The 23,310-nt window shown below is 47.7% G+C and overlaps 1 protein-coding gene across 1 annotated transcript in view; it reads right to left on the bottom strand.

Annotated features, from left to right (window-relative positions):
* Positions 1-612: 612 nt before the first annotated feature.
* desmb (desmin b) overlaps positions 613-23,310 on the bottom strand; it is a 41,184-nt gene continuing 18,486 nt past the window's right edge. Inside the window, exons 2-9 of the mRNA XM_078552692.1 lie at positions 11,451-11,511; positions 10,260-10,355; positions 9,550-9,711; positions 7,500-7,625; positions 5,565-5,785; positions 4,003-4,046; positions 3,800-3,885; positions 613-1,064 (exon numbers count right to left, since the gene is read on the bottom strand). Of these exons, the coding sequence (XP_078408818.1) occupies positions 1,023-1,064; positions 3,800-3,885; positions 4,003-4,046; positions 5,565-5,785; positions 7,500-7,625; positions 9,550-9,711; positions 10,260-10,355; positions 11,451-11,511 (838 nt within the window). The 3' untranslated portion in view covers positions 613-1,022. The remainder of the gene's footprint in view (positions 1,065-3,799; positions 3,886-4,002; positions 4,047-5,564; positions 5,786-7,499; positions 7,626-9,549; positions 9,712-10,259; positions 10,356-11,450; positions 11,512-23,310) is intronic.

Raw genomic sequence — 23,310 nt, 5'->3', positions numbered from 1 at the left:
GAGACGCTGGTTCACCTCACCTCAACGCCCACATTACAGAAACAAGAGCAGGAGACGACGGCTTCCTCTTATTCATTCATGGGATGTGGGTGTCGCTGGCAAGGTCAATATTTATTGCCCATCCCTAATTGCCCTTAAAAAGGGGGTGGTGAGCTGTCGCCTCTTGAACTGCTGCAGGCCAGTAAAGCTTTAATACAACTTGAGTGGTTTGCTAGGCCATTTCAGAACCAACCACATTGCTGTAGTCTCTCGAGTCACATGTAGGGGAAGACCAGCCAAGGACGGCAGATTTCCTTCCCTAAAGGATATTAGTGAACCAGATGGGTTTTTACAACAATTGATGGAAGTTTCATGGTCACCATTACTGTGACTAGCTTTATATTTATGTATTTAATGAGTTGAATTTAAATTTATGTGGTAGTGGGATTAGAACTCATACCTTCAAGTCATTAGTCCAAGCATCTGGATTAGTGATCTAGTGACAGAGAGACTGGACATTATGACCATTTCCCAATGTTGCCTTTGATCACTTCTAGGCCCTGTTGTACAGACAACAAATGCCAATAGCCTGATTTGAAAATGGAAGTTATGATTATTAATCTATCCATGTGCAATACTTGATTCTACATTTATTTATCACACTGTGGAAAAGAAACACACATCAGAAAATCCCTGAATCCCACCTCACTACACAGAACGTCTATAATGATGCAAGAGAGCTACCAGTGTTCTCAAAAGGATGCAAGATATATTTCAAGATCCTGCTGTCCCTCTTCAGTTGAATTCTTTGCTTGGAGTCTCCAACACTCCATGATAGACGATTGCTTGTGAAAGGTGAATGGTGGTTTTGACTGGCTGGGTTCCAAGGCACTTTGTTCCTGGTACATGCGCTGTCGCTGCTCATCCAGTAGGTGGTGGTTGTGGGGATGGGGGGGTGGAGGGGGTTGTGCGAGGAAGATGGGGGGGTGTCTCATGTTAAGGTCAAGGGTTGGGTCATGCTCTCCGTGCGTCTCTCCATGGGTTTAAGAAACCTCCTGTTGATGCTGTGAAGACTCACTGATCACCTAATAGGAAGAGGAAACAGAGGCTGTCAGTGTGGGGAACCTTCATTGCCTTCTTGGCAGGGCAGAAGTTGGCATGTGTTAGTGCCCATTTTCCAGGTGTGAAACGACCATGAAACGCAGACCAAGTCATCACTGAACCCAACATACAAGTAATATTACATTTCTTGTGTTAGAACAGTGAAAACCTTGTGGTGCATTGGGTAGCATCCCTGTCTCTGAGTTAGATCATTTGGATTCAAACCCCACTGGATGGTCAAAGGAGATACATTTATAACATGGCCAAAGAGGCTGAACATCACTCTGTAAATCCCTACAGCACACACCAGAACAGAAAGCATTCTGAGTCAGCCACATGATAAAAAGAATGCTGTTTTTTATTCATTCACGGGATGTGGGCTTCGCTGGCTGGGCCCAGCATTTATTGCCCATCCCTAATTGCCCCTTGAGAAGGTGGTGGGTGAGCTGCCTTTTTGGTCATCGTTAGCCTTTTAATTCCAGATTTTTATTGAATTTAAATGCCTCTGTCTTCTCTAACCATAACTCCAGATTGACACATGCATTTTCCCCACAGCAACTCGGATTCCCTGAGTGAACCATGACACACCCACCTCACTTTACACTTTAAGAAGTACTTGACTGGCTGTAAAGTGCTCTGGGGCATCCTGAGGCTGTAAGAGGTGCTACATAAAGGCATGTCTTTTCTTTCCAAACATGCAGCCGGGTTTCAGCAGAAGTGAATGATGGGCTGAATGGCCTCCTTCTGTATCCATGACCTACAATGCTTCAATTTGCAGTTACGGGGATGCCAAATGAATAACAAAAGACTCTTTACTTCACCCTAAAACTGATTTTAGTCTATTTAGCTGCTCTACTTTGAGATCAGTTGCCCAAAGAGGAAATGGACGCGTGTGATTGGTTGTCGTAAAATGGATACAACTCACTTCTGTGTAGCACAATCTGCACAGCCATTGGTTCCTCCACACCCCTCCCACCACACCCCCCTCCCCCACACCCCCACCCCCACCTCCGCCCCCACACCCCCCACACACCCCACACACCCGCCATGGCTAAATTTGTGAGGGGCTCTTCTTTTTACCACCAATGTGTCCTGAGCATAAGGCCTTTCCTGGTGGGGGAATGGTGGTGTAGTGATAATAACACTGAATTTAGTCATTTTAAAGGCCAGGCTAATGCTCTGGGGGACATGGGTTCAAATCCTGTCATGGCAGCTGGTGGAATTTAAATTCAATTAAATAAACATCTGGAATTGAAAGCGAGTCTCAGTGATTGGAGACCATGAAAACTATCATCGATTGTGGTAAAATCCCACCTGGTTCACCAGTGCCTTTCAGGGAAGGAAACCTACCGCCCCTTACCCGGTCCGGCCTACGTGTGATTCCAGGCCCACAGGCAATGGGGTTGACTCTTAACTGCCCCTCTGAAATGGCCAAGCAAGGTCAGTTCAAGGGCAATTAGGGATGGGCAACAAATGCTGGCCCTGCCAGCGACGCCCACATCCTGTGGAAGGATAAATAAAACTTTGTAAATGAGGGGCCTAAGGGCTGTTGAATTAGGTGTTAGGGGGCGTTTCTTTCCTCGGACAATCTTGGACCGGGGGACAGGCCGCTGTCTCAAGCTGTGGACACTCATTCACTGAACCCCTTTTGGTGGGAGCAGGGCCCAGATGTCACCCAGTACTGCGGAGAATTTAACAAGAGAGGAGATCCCCTGGAAGATCTCTGATCACTTAGATGCTCGGAGAAAAAAATTCCCAAATGGTTTGATTTTATCCAGTTTTTTTCCCCTCTCCCGGGAGGTTGCACAGCACTGGACGGAGTGGGGGTTGTTTATATTGTGACATACACGATCGCAGTTATGTAGGGACAGGCTCAATGAATGAGCAGGCCTTTGCACCTCGTCATCGGTTTTGAGTTCGAAGGAGGCCATTACTGGGGAAAAAGCAGAGGGAGTGAGACTCATTGAATAGCTCTTTCAGAGAGCCAGCAAAGGCGAATGGGGCAAATGGCCTCCTTCTGTAACTGTGTGGTTCATGCAGCAATTACTCGATGGGCGTTGGGCCTGCTCCATTCGGGTTTCTGAAGTGGACTCTGCAACCAGGAACGGTTTCCCCCCCCACCCCCCCAAGCCTGACTGTAAGAGACTTGTGATTGTTCCCCACCTCATGACCTCCTCCCCGAATGCTCCCTCGTTCCCACACCCCTCTGTGCCCAGGGCTTAGCTGAAGGGACAGCTGCCTGCCATCGCACTCGCTCCTCTCGGGGTGGGCTGACACCGAGGAGGTGCAACGGCACATTTCCAACCAATCACGGAAAGGCCTGTCAGATCAGACACCCCCCCCCACCCCATCACATTGTCTGCCCTCTCAGACAGGATCCAAAAGGATTGTTATTTCAAAGAGCTGGGGAGTTCCTCCCAGTGTCCTGTTCTACATCTATGTACCCCTCAACCAACACCCAGGATCAATGATCTTATTTGTGGAATCTTGCTGTGTGCAAGTTGGCTGCAATATTTCCTACATTACAACAGTGACTATACTACAAAAGGAAGCACTAAACTGATTGTAGAATGCTTTGGGGCTTCCTGAGGTCGTGAATGATGCCAGAAGAATGCAGGTCCTTTCTCTCATTCATGAGATGTATCCCCCCCTCCCCCCGCCACCTCGTTCTCTCTTTCTCTCTCTCTCTCTCTGCCTCCAAGCACTCTGCTGCTCTCACCTCTCCATCCCTTGTTTCGTAAGTCTTGATGGTCACCGACTTTTTGGTGTGCACTTCACCGAGATGTGACTGCTCAGGGCTGGTCTCTGGAAGGAAGACATTGCAGTGTTACTCGTGCATCTCCGATTCACGGGGAGGTGGGGTTGCAGAACTAGCACGACATTGTGAATTGAACCGCTCACATTGGAAGAAGCTTTACCTACCTCTGAAACTCAGGGTGGAAAACGCTTGGACCGGCAATACGATTCTAGAGAAAATATAATCAGAAACTGTGGTCACTTAGAGGTCAAGGGTTTAAAGTTCTTAGGATAGAAACAGTTGTATATTCAGCCAGAAACATTTCGAATTAGAACTGCATGAGATGTTAAACATGGATCCTTTAATAGCTCTTCCTAGCAGACTCCCTCTGCTGGTACATGTGTGTATGGTAACCTCAAGTGGACAAAATGCACAATGCAATTTTCAATACACTACATCGGTGGGTGGCCGGGGTGGGGGGGTGGGGGGGCAACAATGAAACACAGCCCTTGTTCTGTAAGGATAGGGATTTTTGAAAAGTATTTTGTCTTTTCACTAACCTAGGCCCTCTGAATTCTTGTGAGGAAATTTTTAAGAGGAGAAGAAAGGTCATTTTCCCCAAGAAGATCACAGTGGACCTCAAGCTTTCCTTTCACATTCTCATTGAACCCATGAAGCCAAATCCATCTCTTGGAGGAGACATTAAACTGAGGCCCAGTCTGCCTTCTCAGGTGGAGATAAAAGATCCCACGACCACCATTTCAAGGAAGAAGGGGGTAAGTATCCCTCCACTGTCCTGGACAATATTTATACTTCAAACAACATCACCGAGAAACAATGGTCAGGTCATTATCATGTTGCACTGAGTGCTGCACTGTCAGAGGGTCAGTACTGAGGGAGTGCTGCACTGTCAGAGGGTCAGTACTGAGGGAGTGCTGCACTATCAGAGCGTCAGTACTGAGGGGGTGCTGCACTGTCAGGGGGTCAGTACTGAGGGAGTACTGCATTGCCACAGGATCAGTACCGAGGGAATGCCTCACTGTTGGAGCGTCAGTACTGAGGGAGTGCTGCACTGCCACAGGGTCAGTACCGAGGGAATGCTCCACTGTCAGATGGTCAGTACTGAGGGAGTGCTGCACTGTCACAGGGTCAGTACTGAGGGAGTGCTGCACTGTCAGATGGTCAGTACTGAGGGAGTGCCGCACATTCACAGGGTCAGTACTGAGGGAATGCTGCACTGCCACAGGGTCAGTACCGAGGGAATGCCTCACTGTTGGAGCATCAGTACTGAGGGAGTGCTGCACTGCTACAGGGTCAGTACCGAGGGAATGCCTCACTGTTGGAGGGTCAGTACTGAGGGAGTGCTTCACTGTCACAGGGTCAGTACTGAGGGAATGCCTCACTGTTGGAGGGTCAGTACTGAGGGAGTGCTGCACTGTCACAAGGTCAGTACTGAGGGAATGCCTCACTGTCACAGGGTCAGTACTGAGGGAATGCCTCACTGTTGGAGGGTCAGTACTGAGGGAGTGCTGCACTGTCACAAGGTCAGTACTGAGGGAATGCCTCACTGTCACAGGGTCAGTACTGAGGGAATGCCTCACTGTCACAGGGTCAGTACCGAGGGAATGCTCCACTGTCAGAGGGTCAGTACTCCACCCACCACCGCCCCCCCCCACCCCACCCCACACACACACACTCCACCCCAGTAAAGGCCACAGGCACAGGGGCAATCTGACACATGATGTACCTGCTCTCTTCGCCCTCCAGCAGCTTCCTGTAGGTGGCGATCTCCACATCCAGCGCCATCTTCACGTTGAGCAAGTCTTGGTACTCGCGCAGGTGCCGCGCCATCTCATCCTTCAGATGGCGGATCTCCTCCTCCAGCCTTGCGATTGAGTCCGTGTAGCCTGCCGCCTCACCTGTGAACCTCTCCTCCATTTCCCGCATCTGCCGCATCAGTGACTCATTCTGCCAAAGAGAGTCCCAGTTGAAAAGCAGAGTATATCACTGAGGCTGGGTGTACCTCAGAGACAATATCATACAGTACTGAGCTCGGCCCAAGCTGTGCTGAATAAATAACGGGTTTTGAACAGCGCTGAGCTTTATTAGACATGCAAATCGTACCGGGGGAAAGCTATGCCATGAGCTCCAAATTGCCACAAGTTGCTGGATAATTTGTCCTGTTTCACCATCAATCTCACGAAAGCAGCACCTCGTACTCAGCCTCCCTGTGATTTTCATGAAGTTTCTGCATTTGCGCATTTATGACGCAAATTTAAACTCAGCCTGGAAAGTTAACTCTTAATAATTAACGGCGTAAGTTCCCTTGGAATGATGTGATAATTGTTATCTGCTCATCAGTCTCTCCAGCCCAGAAAGCAAACAACTATAACTATGACGTATCATTCCTCCAGGTTGTGGAATTGCTTGAGGAGTAATTGTTTAGTTTTCCTGATTCTTTTAAAACCTAAATAAATCGAACAGACGTGTATATCAATTGGAGTTTGATTGTATTCATGTGGTGGGAATTGATTGGGGATTCAGTACTTGTTGGGCTTGGAGGCGCACGTTTACAATGTGTGTTTCTGTAAATAAAAACTTGTCACGTTATGTAAAGATTGGCTCCAGTTTTATCCTTCACCACCTGGCTTTCTATACTGTTGCACATGACATAAGATGTCCCATTCCATTCAAACTTGGGCTGTAGTATTTGGAGCACAGTAACAGGCCATTCAGCATGAATCACAAAAGGTTAGTGTGCAGGTACAGCAGGTAATTAGGAAAACTAATAGAATGTTATCATTTATTGTGAGGGGAATTGAATACAAATGTAGGGAGGTTATGCTTCAGTTATACAGGGCATTGGTGAGACCACATCTGGAGTACTGTGTACAGTATTGGTCACCTTATTTAAGGAAAGATGTAAATGCGTTGGAAGCAGTTCAGAAAAGGTTTGCCAGACTAATACCTGGAAGGGTTGGTTGTCTTATGAGGAAAGGTTGGACAGACTAGGCTTGTGTACGCTGGAGTTTAGAAGTGTAAGAGGCGACTTGATTGAAACATATAAGATCCTGGGTGGTCTTGACAGGGAGGATGTGGAGAGGATGTTTCCTCTTATGGGAGAATCTAGAACTAGGGGTCACTGTTTAAAAATAAGGGGCCACCCATTTAAAACAGGGATAAGGAGAATTTTCTTTTGAGGCTTGTGAGTCTTTGGAGCTCTCTTCCTGAAAAGGTGGTGGAAGCAGAGGCTTTGAATATTTTTAATGCAGAGGTGGATAGATTCTTGGGTAAACAAGGGGCTGATATGTTTTCTGGGGTAGGTGGGATGCAGGTTTCAGGTCACTATCAGATCAGCCATGATCTTATTAAATAGCGGAGCAGGCTCGAAGGGCTGAATGGCCTACTCCTGCTCTTTGTTTGTATGTTCGTAAGTTCGTATGGTTCAATCAACATCACTAAAACAGATTATCAAGTCATTCTCACATTATTTTTGTGGGAGCTTGCTGTGCACACATTTGGCTGCCGTGTTTCTGATAATACAACAGCGACTACACATGAAAATAAAGCAAAGGGCTTTGTGACATCCCGAGGTTCTGAAAGGCGCTATAGAAATGCAAGTTCTTTCTTTCCTTTACAATTACAGATGGAGAATTCACAACAAGGCTCATCAAACACTCACAGATCCTTTGAGGGCATCAATCTCACAGGTGTAGCTCTGAACCTGGTGTCGGTACTCCATCACTTCCTGTTTGGCCTGTCGCAAGGCATCATTGTTTTTGACTGCGCTCTGATTCAAATCGGAGACCTGAATGGGAAGCAAAAAGCATTTAGTTCATGGGTCATCCCGTGACCTCGAGTCCCACTCTTTAAGTAACCACAGTAATGCCACTAGATGTTAATGTTCCTTTTGATTATAAGGTAAGGCCTTTTCTCTACCCCAGAGGGCTGTGGAGGCTCAGCCATTAAGAATGTTCAAGAATGAGATTGATAGATTTCTACATATCGAGAGTATCAGGGGATACAGGTGTAATGCAGGAAAAAGGCATTGAAATGGAAGATCAGCCATGGTCTCATTGAGTAGGCTCAAAGGGCTGAATGGCCTACTGCTGCTCCTATTTCTTATGTTCTTATGTCCATTTGTTATGTGACCCTACATGGGGGTCACGGGGGGTGGGGGGGGAGACAGTAGTGTAGTGGCAATGTCACTGGTCTAGTAATCCAGATGCCCAGGCTAATATCCTGGGGACAAGGGTTCAAAATCCCACCATGGCAGCTGGTGAAATTTAAATCCAATTATCAGTAATGATGACCATGACAATTATCATCAATTGTTGTAAAAACCTGTCTGGTTCACAAGTGTCCTTTAAGGAAGGAAATTTGCCATCCTGGTCTGGCCTACATGTGACACCAGAACCACAGTAATGTGGTTGACTCTATGGATTGACCCTGGCAAGCCACTCAGCTCAAGAGGCAAGTAAGGATGGGCAACAAATGCTGCCCTCGACAGTGACACCCACATCCTGTGAAAGAATAAAAAATGACATATCCACCACTGTTGTCCCATAGCCCATGTGTTGTGGGGATGGATTAATTAATTCTTGGAATTTGGACTTTGTTGGCCAAGTTGCTATTTATTGCCCATCTCTTTGTTGCTCTTGAGAAGATAGTGGTGAATAGCTGGTAGCATTTTGACACAATTGAATGGCTTAATGGGTTATTTCAGAGGGTAGTTAAGACTCAGCCACATTACTGTAAACACCTATAGAGCCAGACAGCAGATTTCCATCCAGAAAGTGACATCAATGAACCCGATGGGACTTTGACAACAATCCAACATGGGGTTACTTTAACTGAATAGTCACTTGGTGGTACAGAACTTGGATATTGCTGAAAAGAGAAATAAGTTGCTGAAGCTTTTCATCTTGCACTCATCAGGACAAACACAAGAATGCCAAATTTCAAATAGTCACAACAATTTATACTTCAGGGGAAAAGGATGCTGATTGGTTGGCAGTTAGCTGGTAACGCTGGTAACACAAGCAATATTTTACTGATTTGAAAGTCTCAAACTGCCCAGGGTGGTATCTTAACTCACGTTCTCATGGATTATTAGTCCAGTAATGCAACTCCCGTATACTGCTGTACAGTACCCCGTATGAGATTGTAAGTGAAGACGATTTGTCATGTGACCTTGAGAGCAAATATGGCCACCATTGTGATGTCGCCATTCACGTGTTATAGTGGGAAGGATAGGAAATTCCGGGAACATTTTCAGATGTGGGGGAGGGGTGGGGCTAGGGGGTTCACCCGATTGGCTGTTTTGATCCAGATGGAAGGGTCAACCGATGCACCTGCTGATGCTTTGGCATCGGGTTGTGGGAGTCCACAAAAAACAAATCCAGTTTGACATTTTCTACAATATTGTAGAATATTGCAGCCCAGAAAGAGGCCATTGGGCCCACTGAGACCATGAGTGATTTAACAGCACCATGAAGCCTGAACCCTCAGATTAAATCAGATTCCCTACAAAGTGATATGGCAAACAGGAGATCACTGGCATCAATCCCATTATCTCCCATATGCCAAGCGAGCGTGATAACATTTGAGCAAGTTCCCCGCTCTGTGTGATTAATTGTGTTAAGCCCACAACCCTATCCCCTACCCTGCTCCCGACGGTCCCCGGACCCAGCACTGAAGCCATGTATCGGAGGGAATCGCCCACCACAAACCTTTGACTTGTACCATTCCTCGGCCTCCTGGACATTCTTGGCGGAGATGGTCTCGTACTGTGCACGGATATCGCGCAGGGCAGCGGTGAGGTCAGGCTTGGATAAGTCCATTTCAACCTGGACATGCTGTTCCTGGAGCTGAGCCTGCAGCTCGCGCAGTTCCTTCAAACAAGCAAAGAAGAGGGAAGGAAAGAGACAACTGTAAGACAATAAGAAAATCATTTGCTGACCTCCCGTGGCACTGCTCGGTTCAAGTGGGAAGAATGCGCAGCTTACGAGGGCTGCAGCGCTTCAGTGCATCTTCCCATTAATAAGGCCAGAAGGGATTCCCTAGTGCACGTAAACATTTGAAGTTGTCACAGTGAAGGTGTAATGTTGTAGCATTTGTCAATTGTACAACTTTTTTGGATTGAACAGAATTTCTGAAGAGGTAGGAGACCCCAACTATTTCTGGTGAAGACTATAACAGCCCTGGAGATGGTTTATCTTTTATTCATGCTAACGTACAACATTCATTTTTGAAGTTAATTGGGTGGGGGGAAGCTTGGGGGTGGGCGGGGGGAGGTGGGGTGGTAAGGCTGAAGTTTTGCCTCTCTTAATTCTCTTGTACAGGCCCCGGAGAGTCCCTCATCCCTGCAAAATTGTGACCGGAGAATGGAGGAAACTTGAGGAATTAAGGGGCCGTTGCTTTTGACTCGCTCAACACTCACCTCCTCGTGCACCTTCTTGAGGAACGCAATCTCCTCCTGGAGGGCCTCGATCCTGCGCTCGAGATCGAGCCGGGCAAGTGTGGCTGCATCGACGTCCTAGAAATGGAAAAGACACCTGTTGCAGCGGTGGTTAACTCTTGGTTGTTCCGTCACTCGGTAAGATGATTCTGCACGCCAGCTGTCTGTGACAGCTTTTAAAAATAATATTGTGGGGGCGGGGGTGGGGGTGGGGGACCTTTAAATAAAGATTCTTCCTGCTGTGCATCTAAGGGGAAAGCAGACTGTTTGGAGAGATATTTCATTGCTTTATCCCCCAGGAGACTGAGCGATTGGCAGCGAAACCCATCTTTTGCTCCCTTTTTACCCCAGAATTTTGTGAAGATGGCAGTTCACCTCCCGAAGGACAATGATTGCTGGTCTTGTCAGCCAGACCCACACACCCCTAAGAAGGAATTTTTTTTGAAAAACATGCTATCAATTACCAGAGATGGGATCCAAGACCTCACGGCGATGGTTTCTCAAAATGTGTTCCCCGTTCCTTCATCATCGCTGGGTCAGCGCCCCGGAACTCCCTTCCTAACAGCACTCCCTGAACACCACATGGGCTGCAGAGGTTCAGGAAGGTGGCTCACCACCACCTTCTCACGGGGCATTTAGGGATGGGCAATAAATGCTGGGCCCAGCCAGCGACGCCCGCATCTGCGAGGAGGGATTTTTAAAGAAGCTACACGACGTGGTTAGTGACAGGATCTCGGGGTGAGGGTCGCTGAACAGACACCTCTCAGGATGTAAAACAATGGTGTTTGCTCTCCGATTTGGGTGGTGCTGACTTGAGGCTAGCGGGGGAAACAGCAGGTCTCCCATCATTGGGCTCTCTCTGACCTTCCACCCCACCCCCTGCATCAGGCTACATAGCCTGAGTGGTGTTGCCAACTCTGATGGGCGGTTTCATTACATGAACTCTCACCTCTATTGGCCCCGCCCCCCACAATCCTGCTACCCCTCCAATCCCCCACCTCTCATGGCCAATCAGAAAGAGAACAGACTCTTCCTTACCTGATTGGATGTTTCTTAGCCGCCAGTCAAACACCTTTCAACAACCAATAAACTAAAGTGTAAATAAACACATCTTTTTCTTAATGCCCCCCGGTAATTGTTCTCCTGGGAATGGGATCAGAATGCAGGACTTACGTGCCGGAATGCAGCTAGATTATTCTCAGCCTCCTCCTTCAATTGGATCTCATCTTGTAATCTGCGGATAAAAGCACAGGGTCTCAATCTGAGTCTTCTCTTCATGGACTGACTACTTAGATTATCTCTTTTGAATGAATTCCCTCTTTTCCTCACCATAAGGCTCCAGTGAGTGTCATCAGGTCTGAGTGGCCTGGGGGGAGGCAGTGGCATAGTGGTATTGTCAATGGACCAGTTAATCCAGAGACCCAGGGTAATTCTGTGGGGTACCTGGGTTCAGATCTCATCCCAGCAAACGGTGTGATTTGAGTGACCATGAAACCATTGGCAATTGCTGTAAAAATCCATTTGGTTCACTAATATCCCTTTAAGAGAAGGAAATCTGCCATCCTTACATGGTCTGGTCTGGCCTACATATGACTCTTAAAGGCCCTCAGAGCAAAGGCAATTAGGGATGGCTGATAGATGCTGGCCTAGCCAGTGACACACATCCACAACCCATGATCAAATAAAAAAAACATGCCCTCCTGAGCACATTAGAAGTATGTGCTTTGCTTCCTTCTCATCGTGTCCAAGGCCTCAACTACAATTTGCCATATAGGCTTCATCCTATTGCTTAAATGTCACCCTAGTTATTGTTATATAGGCCTCACCCTATCCCATGTTCTAAACTAGGCCCTCCTTATCCTAGGAGTCAGCCTGCTCTTTGTCAGGTAGCCATGTGCAGCTATTTTTGGTGATCATCCACTTGCTAACTTGGTCATAACTTCCTCTTGCAATTCAGTAATGGAATTAGCTTTCAGGTCCTTCCAAATGCCCTTGAAGCTGAGCCTATTTTTACCTTTGTTCTCAGCTGCCCTCACAGTAAATCCCCTGCTCTTGTCTCAGCTGTTCACAGATTCTGGCTCGAGATTTATCTTTCTGACTATTGGCCCACTATGTGCAACTCCCTGCGTTTACAGCCTCCTTAAGCTGTCAGCCGTGATTCAGTGGGTGCGGGAACTCTCATCTCTACAGTCAGAAGCTGTGGGTTCAAATCCCACCAGAGACATTGCGCCCAGTACTCAAGGCTGACAGTATTGAGGGAGGGTTGCACTGTCAGAGATGCCATCGAGGGGCCAAATGTCTTACTCCTGCTCCTATGTTCCAGCTAAAATAGACGATAAACCGAGACCCTGTCTGCCCTCGTGGGTGAAAGCAAAAGATTCCATGGCACAACTTCAAGGTACGGCAAGGGGGAGTTCACTCCAGTGAACTGGACAACATTCAGTCAACGTCACTAGAACAGATCTCTTGGACATCCGTTTCATTGTTGTTTGCAGGAGCTTTGTGTGCGCAAATTGGCCGCTGTGCATCCGACCAGAGACTTCAAAAATATTTCAAAAATGTCCCACAAACAGCAATGGGGTGTAATTGAGCTGCTATTAGTGAACCAGGTGGATTTTTACACCAATTGCCAATGGTTTCATGGTCACTCAAATTACATCATTTGCTGAGATGAGATCTGAACCCAGGTCCCCACAGAATTACCCTGGGTCTCTGGATTACTGGTCCAGTGACAATACCAGTATACCAGTGATGTTGGCGGTGGGATAAATATTGGCCCAGGGACAGGACAGAACTCCCCTGTTTTTCTTTGTAACAGTGACCATGGAATCATTTACATTCACCTGGGAGGACAGACAGAGAAAGCATTACTGCATCAGACTTTGTAATGGGACATGATAACCCACAAACATCTAACTCTGGGGTGAGATGGAGACCATGGAGCCAAGCCTGGCACTAAAACACGGGAGGAAATTAGCAAAACAAGGAGTTGGCATGTGGGAAGAGGCACCACCCTCATGAAAAGTGCCCTGCGCTGGCTCTTTGAAAGAATTATCCAAATAATCTCACTCCCCTGCTCTTTCCCCACAGCCCTGCAAATTTTTCATTTTCAAGCAAATTCCCTTTTGAAAGTTCCCGTTGAATCTGCTTCCACCGCCCTTTCAGGCAGCGCCTTCCAGATCACAACAGCTCGCTGTGTAAAAAAAAATCCTCCTCATCTCATATCAGTTTCTTTGCCAATTATCTTAAACTTGTGTCCTCCTGCTACTGGAAACAGTTTCTCCCTATCGACTCTATCAAGACCCCCTCATAACGTCTCTACTAAATCAGCCCTTAACCTTCTCCGCTCCAAGGAGAATAATTTCACCTTGCCCAGTCTCTCTGCGTAACCTCACATCTGGTCTCATTCTAGTAAACCTCCTCCGCGCCCTCTCCAAGGCCTTGACAGCCTTCCTAAAGTGCGGTGCTCAGGACTAAACAATACTCCAGCTGGGCCCGAACCAGTGATTTATAAAGGTTTATTGTAACTTCTTTGCTTTTGTACTCGACGCTACTATTTATAAATCCATATATGCTTCTCAATTCGATCAGTCACCTTCAAAGTACACGTAACAGTGAAAATCTGACGGTCGCCATGTAAGGGAGCGGCTGAGGTATTAATGCATAAGCTCATTGTAAATTGTGTCCAGGACTGTGAGACACACAGAAACACTGCCGGACCAGGAATCAGAAGATCAGTGAGTGCAGGGGGGTTACGGGTAACTGGGGCTTGATGTGAGTTAGGATATGGGGCGGCAGAGTTTGGATGAGCTCAAGGCTATGGAGGGTGGAAGATGGATGTATAAACAGAGTGCCGGGGTGAGGGAGTGGCTGAAGAAATGAGCTCGAAAGGGTGATTGAAGAAAAGGATTACATCTTGCGGAGCCTAAACCTTGTCTGTTCTTTCAAAGAGTATTGACAGTGAATCCCTGCTGGACAATGAACCAATATGAAGATGAGCATTCAAACTATCAGAAGGACCTCACTCAGAAATAAAATCAGCGCATAGCTGAGAGTGATAGAGCTTCTCGATAATGGACACACTCGTTGGGTCTTAGGGTCATAGCGGTCCTATGTACTCCACTGCGTGTATCCCAGTCATGTTCACCCCATGTGCTTGGTGACCTACACTGGTTCCCAGTCTGGCAATGCGTCAATTTTAAAATTTACACTTTCGTTTTCAAATCCATCCAGGCTCTCACCCCTCCCTATCTCTGTAATCTCCTCCAGCCCTACAATTCTCTGAGACCTCCAAGCCCCTCCTGGTCTCTTGTCTATCCCTGATTTTAATGGCTCCACCACTGGCGGCCATGCCTTCAGCTGCCTGGTCCCTAAGCTCTGGAATTCTGTCCCTAAACCTCCCCGCCTCTCTCTCTCTCTCTCTCTTTCTCTCTCCTGGGCCCAAAGCTCTAGAATTCCTTCCCTCAATCTCTCCTTTATTAAGATGTTTACTCTTTTGACCAAGCTTTTGATCATCTATCCCAATATCTCCCCATGTGGCTCGGTGTCAATTTTTATTCGATGATCCCTCCTGTGAAATGCCTTGGAATGTTTTACTACATCGTATATCTGGAATTTTCTACTCCAGAAAACTGTGGACGCTCAGTCGGTGAGTATATTCAAGACTTTGATTGAGAGATTTTTTTGGAGTTTTGAGGGAAGCTAGTGGGAAAGGTGAGTTGATATAGAAGATCAGACATGATCTTATTGAATGGTGGGGCAGGCCGGAGGGGTTGCATAGTTTACTCCAGCTCCTATTTCATGTGCTCTTAACGAAATGTCAGCTGGTGTAATCATGCCAGTTGCTTAGGAAGCAGATCACATAGCAATGCAGACACAGTGGATATTATTTTACAGGCCGCACTCCAGGAACCGGTACTTGGCCCTTCCTATCATCTGGCCAATGTACTTCCGCCCTTTGCCCAGACGCCACTCGTCCCAATCTGAGGAACAAACTGACCTTGGCGTGTGTGTCCATAGATCTCTGAAGGCAGAGGGGCATGTTAGTGGGGTGGTGGAAAAGGCGTATGGGACACTTGCCGTTATCAATCGAGGCATCGATTACAAAAGTAGGGAGATCATGTTGGAGTTGTATAGAACCTTGGTGAGGCCACAGCTGGAGTACTGTGTGCAGTTCTGGTCGCCACATTATAGGAAGGATGTGTTTGCACTGGAGGGGGTGCAGAGGAGATTCACCAGGATGTTGCCTGGGATGAAACATTTAAGTTATGAAAAGAGGTTGGATAGACTTGGGTTGTTTTTGTTGGAGCAGAGAAGACTGAGGGGTGACCTGATCGAGGTGTACAAGATAATGAGGGGCATGGACAGGGTGGATAGGGAGCAGCTGTTCCCCTTAGTTGAAGTGTCAGTCACAAGGGGGCATAAGCTCATGGTGAGGGGCAGGAGGTTTAGGGGGGATGTGAGGAAAAACTTTTTTACCCAGAGGGTGGTGACGGTCTGGAATGCACTGCCTGGGAGGGTGGTGGAGGCGGGTTGCCTCACATCCTTTAAAAAGTATCTGGATGAGCACTTGGCACGTCATAACATTCGAGGCTATGGGCCAAGTGCTGGTAAATGGGATTAGGTAGGTAGGTCAGGTGTTTCTCACGTGTCGGTGCAGACTCGATGGGCCGAAGGGCCTCTTCTACACTGTGATTCTGTGATTCTGTGATAAACAACAGCTGGCTCCCCTGAACATCCGGAGGGTTTCCTCATCAAAGAAAAGAGCCTCAGTCTCAACTTGTTCCCCAACCCCAGCCCCATCACCACATCCAAACTCGAATTCTTGGCTGACAGTTGAATGAAAAGATAAATGTGATAAAGATAAAGATACACAATCACACCCCTGGCTGAATGGGGGAATACTGTGGTCACAGCAGCACACACACTGTGCTGACTTCCAGATCCACTTCATGTGAAAAAGAAATACGGCCAGTGAAATGGTGGACAGTTGCTGTTGCCATGGCAATGAGCACCCCTTCCCACACCCAAGCATCAGCCAGTCACTCCCTCCACCACTGATGCACAGTGACAGCAGTGTGTGTGCCATCTACAAGAGGTAGTGCAGGAATTCACCAAGGCTCCTTCGACAGCATCTTCCAAACCACTACCATCTAGAAGGACAAGGGCAGCAGATAGATGGGAACACCACCACCTGGAAGTTCCCCTCCAAGTCACTCACCATCCTGACTTGGAAATATATCGCCGTTCTTTCACTGTCCCTGAGTCAAAATCCTGGAACTCCCTCCCTAACAGCACTGTGGATGTACCTACACCACATGGACTGCAGCAGTTCAAGAAGGCAGCTCACCACCACCTTCTCAAGGGCAATTAGGGATGGGAAATAAATGCTGGTCAAGTCAGTGACATCCATATCCCATGAAGGATTCCCAGCCTCTGACCTGCTCTTATAGTCATGGTATTTATATGGCTAGTCCAGTTCAGTTTCTGGTCAATGGTAACTTCCAAGATGTTGATAGTGGAGGATTCAGTGATGGTGATGCCATTGAATGTCAAGGGGAAATGGTTAGATTCTCTCTTACATAAGAACATAAAAAATAGGACCAGGAGTAGGCCATTCAGCCCCTCAAGCCTGCCCCGCCATTCAACAAGATCATGGCTGATCTGTCCCAGGTTCAACTCTTCTTTCATGCCAGCTCCTCATAGCCCTCAACGGCCCGATATTTCAATATTCTATCTACCTCCTCTTTAAATACTTTCAGTGATCGAGCCTCCACAGAATCCCAGACATTCACTACCCTCTGAGGGAAGAAATTCCTTTGCATCTCAGTTTTAAATGAGTGTTCCCTTATTCTGTAACTATGTCCCTTAGTTCAAGATTTTGCCACAAGTGGGAACATCTTCTCAACGTCTACCCTGTCAAGCCCCCTCAGAATCTTGTACGTTTCAATAAGATCACCTCTCATTCCTCTAAACTCTAATGAATAAAGGCCATTCAAAGCATTACGCTAGGTCTCTGGGATATTAGTCCAGTGACAATACTACAACTCCAGCCGTCACTCCCCACGAGGGAGGAGGAGTTGCGAATGGTGCTGAACATTGTGCAATCATCAACAAGCAGCCCCACTTCCTTATGATGGAAAGAAGGAAAATCTTGTTGGAGATGCCCATTGCCTGGCACTTTTGTGGTACAAATGTTACTTGCCACTTGCCATCCAGTTGCCCGGATATTGTCCAGGTCCTGCTGCACTTGCGCATGTGCTTCAGCATCTTTTTTCTCCTCCATTCATTCATTAGGTGTGGGCGTCACTGGCTAGGCCAGCATTTATTGCTAATTGCCTCAGGGGACTTTTTAAGAGTCAACCACATTGCTGTGGGTGGGTCTGGTCTGGAGTCTCACATTTAGGCCCAGACCAGGTAAGGACGGCAGATTTCCTTCCCTAAAGGGCATAGCAAACCAGATGGGTCTTTATACAATCAACAATGGTTTCACAGTCATCATCAGACTTTTAATTCCAGATTTTTTTATTGAATTCAAATTCCACCATCTGCTGTGAACCCAAGTCCCCAGAGCATTACACTGGGCCTCTGGAGTATTAGTCCAACGACAATACCAGTACAACGCCACTACCTCCCCCCAAGGGAGGAAGAGTTGCGAATGGTGCTGAACATTGTGCAATCATCAGCGAACATCCCCACTTCTGACCTTATGGTGGAAGGAAGGTCATTGATGAAGCAGCTGAAGATGGTTGGGCCCCTGCTCTACTTTGAAATAGAGGCTGTGGGAATTTTTGATGTCTACTCGAGAGGGCAGAAAGGGCCTGAGTTTAGCTTTTCATAGGATTGATGGCACCTCTGACATTACAGCACTCCCTCAGTACCAGCACAGGTACTGGAGTATGACTTGAACACACGACTGTGAGGTGAGAGCGCTACTCACTGAGACACGGCCGACACAGCCAGCTACGGCGTTGACTAAGCTGGGGCAATCATCATTCATTCATTTCCCACTGACTGGGCATGTTTGAACATTACCAGTGTTTGATAGTGATCAGAGCCCAAAGAGCAGGCGAGAGTCTAACACTCTTTGTCTTTCTGTGAAGTACAAATTAGGCGGGATGTAAATTCCAGTTCTGCTATTTTTCTGACAGGTTTTTTTTTTTGACTCTGTCATTAAGCAGGATTGTTTTATTTTCCTAGTCTGCGTTGCCTGATGTAATCACTTAACATTCTATCACCCCCTTCGCCCTCCATAACTCCAACCAGTTCTCCATATATGGTCAACATCAAGTTCTTAAAGGCTTTAAGTGGCTTGACTTAAAATAATCTGATGCTTTCAGAGGCAAGTGCTACAGGGAGGGAGGAAGAGCAGTTTGTGCACAGAATTGATGCAAAATATTTTCCCTTTCATCACTTCACTGTCCTGTCCTAATATTGCTTAATGATGCTGAGATATCGTTACAATAGTGATATCTGATACACTATCCTTCATTGTGTGAGTAAAACTCGCTCTACACTGTCCCCATCAAACAGTCCCAGGACAGGTACAGCACGTCAAATAGTGATCATAACTCTGTTAGGTTCAAGGTTGTTATGGAAAAGGACAAGGATGGGCCAGAATTCAGAGTTCTAAGTTCGGGGAAGGCCAATTTTAAGAAGATCAGGTATGATTTGGCCAGTGTGGACTGGGAGCAGCTACTTTTAGGTAAATCTGTGTCAGAGCAGTGGGACTCATTCAAGAAGGAAATAGGGAGAGTACAGGGCCAACATATTCCAATAAAGACAAAGGGTGGGACCAACAAATCCACAGAATCCTGGGTGTTGAGGGATTTACAGGATTGGATAAAGAGAAAAAGGGAGGCTTAAGGCAGATACCGAGGGCTCAAAACAAAGGAAGCCCGAGAGGAGTATAGAATGTGTAGGGGGGGGGAACTTAAAAAGGAAATTAGGAGAGCAAAAAGGGGGCATGAAAAATCATTGGCAGGTAAAATAAAGGAAAATCCAAAGTTATTTTACAAGTACATTATGAGTAAGGGGATAACTAGACAAAAGTAGGGCCCATTAAGGACCATAGTGGTAATTTGTGTGTGGAGCCAGAAGACATAGATAGGGTTCTAAATGAATATTTTGTGTCAGTGTTCACAAGTGAGAGGGACGACGTGGGTATGGAAATCAGGCAGAAGGGCTGTGATATAATTAAAGAAATTAGCATAGAAAGAGAGGAGGTTCTAAGTGGTCTGGCAGGCTTAAAAGTAGATAAATCTCCAGACCCGGATGAAATGTATCCCAGGCTGTTGAGTGAGCCAAGGGAGGAGATAGCAGGGGCACGGGCAATAATTTTCAGTACCTCTCTGGCCACAGGAGAAGTGCCAGAGGACGGGAGGACAGCCAATGTGGTACCATTATTCAAGAAGGGATGAAGGGGTAAACCAGGGAACTACAGGCCAGTCAGTCTAACCTCAGTGGTGGGGCAACTATTGGAAGCAATTCTGAGGGACAGAATTGATCTACACTTGGAGAGGCAGGGATTAATCAATGACAGTCAGCATGGTTTTGTTAAGGGGAAGTCATGTCTGACCAATTTGATTGAATTTTTCAAAGAGGTGACCAGGTGTGTAGATGAGGGCAATGCATTTGACGTAGTCTACTTGGACTTCAGCAAGGTTTTTGATAAGGTCCCGCATGGGAGACTGATAACGAAGGTAAGAGCCCATGGGATTCAAGGCAATTTGGCAAATTGGATCCAGAATTGGCTGAGTGGCAGGAAGCAGAGGGTGATGGTCGAGGGGTGTTTTTGTGACTGGATGCCCGTGTCCAGTGGGGTTCCACAGGGATCGGTGTTGGGTCCCTTGCTGTTTGTGGTATATATAAACGATTTAGACTTGAATGTAGGAGGGATGATCAATAAGTTCGCGGATGACACGAAAATTGGTGGGGTGGTAAATAGTGAGGAGGATAGCCTTAGATTACAGGAGGATATAGACGGGCTGATGAGATGGGCTGATCAGTGACAAATGGAATTTAATCCGGATAAGTGTGAGGTGATGCACTTGGGCAGGACAAACAAGGCACGGCAATACACGGTGAATAGTAGGACCCTGGGAAGTACCGAGGATCAGGGTGTGCATGTTCACAGGTCCCTTAAGGTAGCGGGACAGGTAGATAAGGTGGTTAAGAAGGCATATGGGATACTCGCCTTTATTAGCCGAGGCATAGAATATAAGAGCAGGGAGGTTATGCTGGAACTGCATAAAATGATGGTTAGGCCACAGCTATAGTATTGCGTGCAGTTCTGGAATCCGCATTATAGGAAGGATGTGATTGCACTAGAGAGAGTGCAGAGGAGATTTACCAGGATGTTGCCTGGGCTGGAGAGTTTTAGTTATGAAGAGAGATTGGATAGACTGGGGTTATTTTTCCTGGATCAGAGGAGATTAAGGGGGGGACATGATTGAGGTGTATAAAATTATGAGGGGCACAGACAGGGTGGACAGGAAGGAACAGGGGCAGGAGGTTTAGAGGGAATGTGAGGAAGAATTTTTTCACCCAGAGGGTGGTGGGAATCTGGAACTCACTGCCTGAAAGGGTGGTAGAGGCAGAAACCCTCATAACATTTTAGAAGTATTTGGATGTGCACTTGCGATGCCATGGCATACAAGGCTATGGGCCTAGTGCTGGAAAATGGGATTAGAATAGTTAGGTACTTGATTGACCAGTGCAGGCTCGATGGGCCAAAGGGCCTTTTTCTGTTCTGTAGACCCCTATGAGTCTATGACTACGACACGAGGTTAGATACAGATTAAGCTCCCTCTATACTATCCTCATCAAACACTCCCGGGTCAGGTACAGCACGGGGTTAGATACAGAGTAAAGTTCCCTCTACACTGTCCCCATCAAACACTCCCAGGACAGGTACAGCACGGGGTTAGATACAGAGTAAAGCTCCCTCTACACTGTCCCCATCAAACACTCCCAGGACAGGTACAGCACGGGGTTAGATACAGAGTAAACTTCCCTCTACACTGTCCCCATCAAACACTCCCAGGACAGGTACAACACGGGGTTAGATATAGAGTAAAGCTCCCTCTACACTGTCTCCAACAAACACTCCCAGGACAGGTACAGCATGGGGTTAGATACAGAGTAAAGCTCCCTCTACACTGTCCCCATCAAACACTCCCAGGACAAGTACTGCACGGGGTTAGATACAGAGCATAATTCCATCTGGACTGTCCCATCATACAATGTAAATAACAAGAAGCAGATGCGCAGCTAAGCTCTCTCACTATTAATCTAACTATGCCAGACTGATAGAATGATGGGCCATAATCTTAAAACTGTCAGCATCTAAATGAGGAAAAACATTTCCACACAGCGAGTGGTTCTGGTCTGGAATGCTCTGCCTAAGTGTGGTGGAGGCAGATTCAATTGAAGCATTCAAAAGGGAATTAGATGATTATTTGAAAAGAAACAAAGTGCAGGGCTACGGGGAGAAGGCAAGGGAATGGCACTCATTGCTCATTCGGAGAGCTGGTGCAGACATGATGGGCCAAATGGCCTCATTCTGCACTGTAACAATTTTGTGACTCTGTGGAATGGAAATCGGACGCCCTCAATTTGAACACAGCTAATCATCCCAAATCAGCACAAATTGTCACCAAACGTACAGTCATTCACATGGTGTAACTATAGCGTGGCAGTAAGGGGTAGTCTCAGGGGCAAAGTGGAGGGACTCTGCACCAAGCCATGACCTAGAGGGCTGGACTGAAGATCATTAAAGCCCCTCTATCTCCGCCAGCCTGTAAACATGATTCATCTCTCGATCTGAGTTTGAAGGTCGTGAGGTCAAATTCCACTCCAAAGACTTGAGCCCAGAATCCACTGACTCGGGAGTGCTGCACTGTCAGGACAGCTGTCTTTCAGGGGACAGTTTGCCCTCTTGGTGCATGTGAAAGATCCCATGGCACTAGAAGCATAGGACCGCGGCACAGGAGGAGGCCATTCGGCCCATCGTGTCCATGCTGGCTCTCTGCAAGAGCTACTCATCTCGTTCCACTCTCCCACCTTTTCCTCGTAGCCCTGCAAATTGTTTTCTTTTTGGGCCAGAACTTCCGAGGACTGGCAATCACCGTTGGATCACCTTTTCACTTAACCTCAGTCGGGAGCTGCACATCCCTCGCCCGGCCGTCTGACTCGGGCCTGGTGAGAAATATTCAGCCCAGAGGGTCCTCGGGGCCGTCAGTCCAGCACAGCAGGGCAGCAAGGTCAGGGGATGTGAAGCCACACCCACGTTTCACTGCATTAGCTGCTGTGGAGCAGGTAAGTTTAATGGTCCAAGCACTTTGAGAAGTCAGGGAGAAGGTCGGTGGGTAGGGTTGGGGGGGGTGGGGGGGTGGGGGGGGGGGGGGCGGTGTTTAGGGGTAGGACAGGGGGGAGGGGCAGGATGGGCAGAGGGGCAGGATGGGAGGAGGGGCTGTAGGACGAGTCAGGAGAGTACGATGCGTCAGGGTGGGTAGGATGGGTCGGGGGAGTGGGAGGGGGAAGGACGCGTTGGAGGATGGAGGATGGGTCGGAGGGTGGTCAGTCGGGGTTGTCGGAGGTAGTCAGGGGGGGTGGATGCTAGTTGGGGAGTAGTTGGAAGAAAGTCCGGGGTCGTGAGTGTAGTCGGGGGGGTGGGAGGGTAGTCAGGGGGTGGGGAGGGCAGTTGGGAGGGGCAGTTGGGGTTGTTGGGGTAGTCAGAGGGTCGGGAGGGAAGTGGGGAGGGGCAGTTGGGGTTGTTGGGGTAGTCAGGGGGTGGGGAGGACAGTGGGGAGGGGCAGTTGGGGTTGTTGGGGTAGTCAGGGGGTGGGGAGGACAGTGGGGAGGGGCAGTTGGGGTTGTTGGGGTAGTCAGGGGGTCGGGAGGGTAGTTGAGGGGGTGGGGTTCAGTGGGGTGTTGGGGCGATATCTGTACTATAGATACCCAGGAGTTCGAAGTGATTTTAGTCCTTCTAGCTTTTCCTGGGTTTCTATTCTGCTAAGAGAATCAGAACCAC

This window comes from Cetorhinus maximus, chromosome 11 (assembly GCF_964194155.1).
Source record: "Cetorhinus maximus chromosome 11, sCetMax3.hap1.1, whole genome shotgun sequence".
In the NCBI taxonomy this organism is placed as follows: Eukaryota; Metazoa; Chordata; class Chondrichthyes; order Lamniformes; family Cetorhinidae; genus Cetorhinus; species Cetorhinus maximus.
Note: the sequence above shows the minus strand (reverse complement) of the source record. Positions and strands in the feature narration are given on the sequence as shown.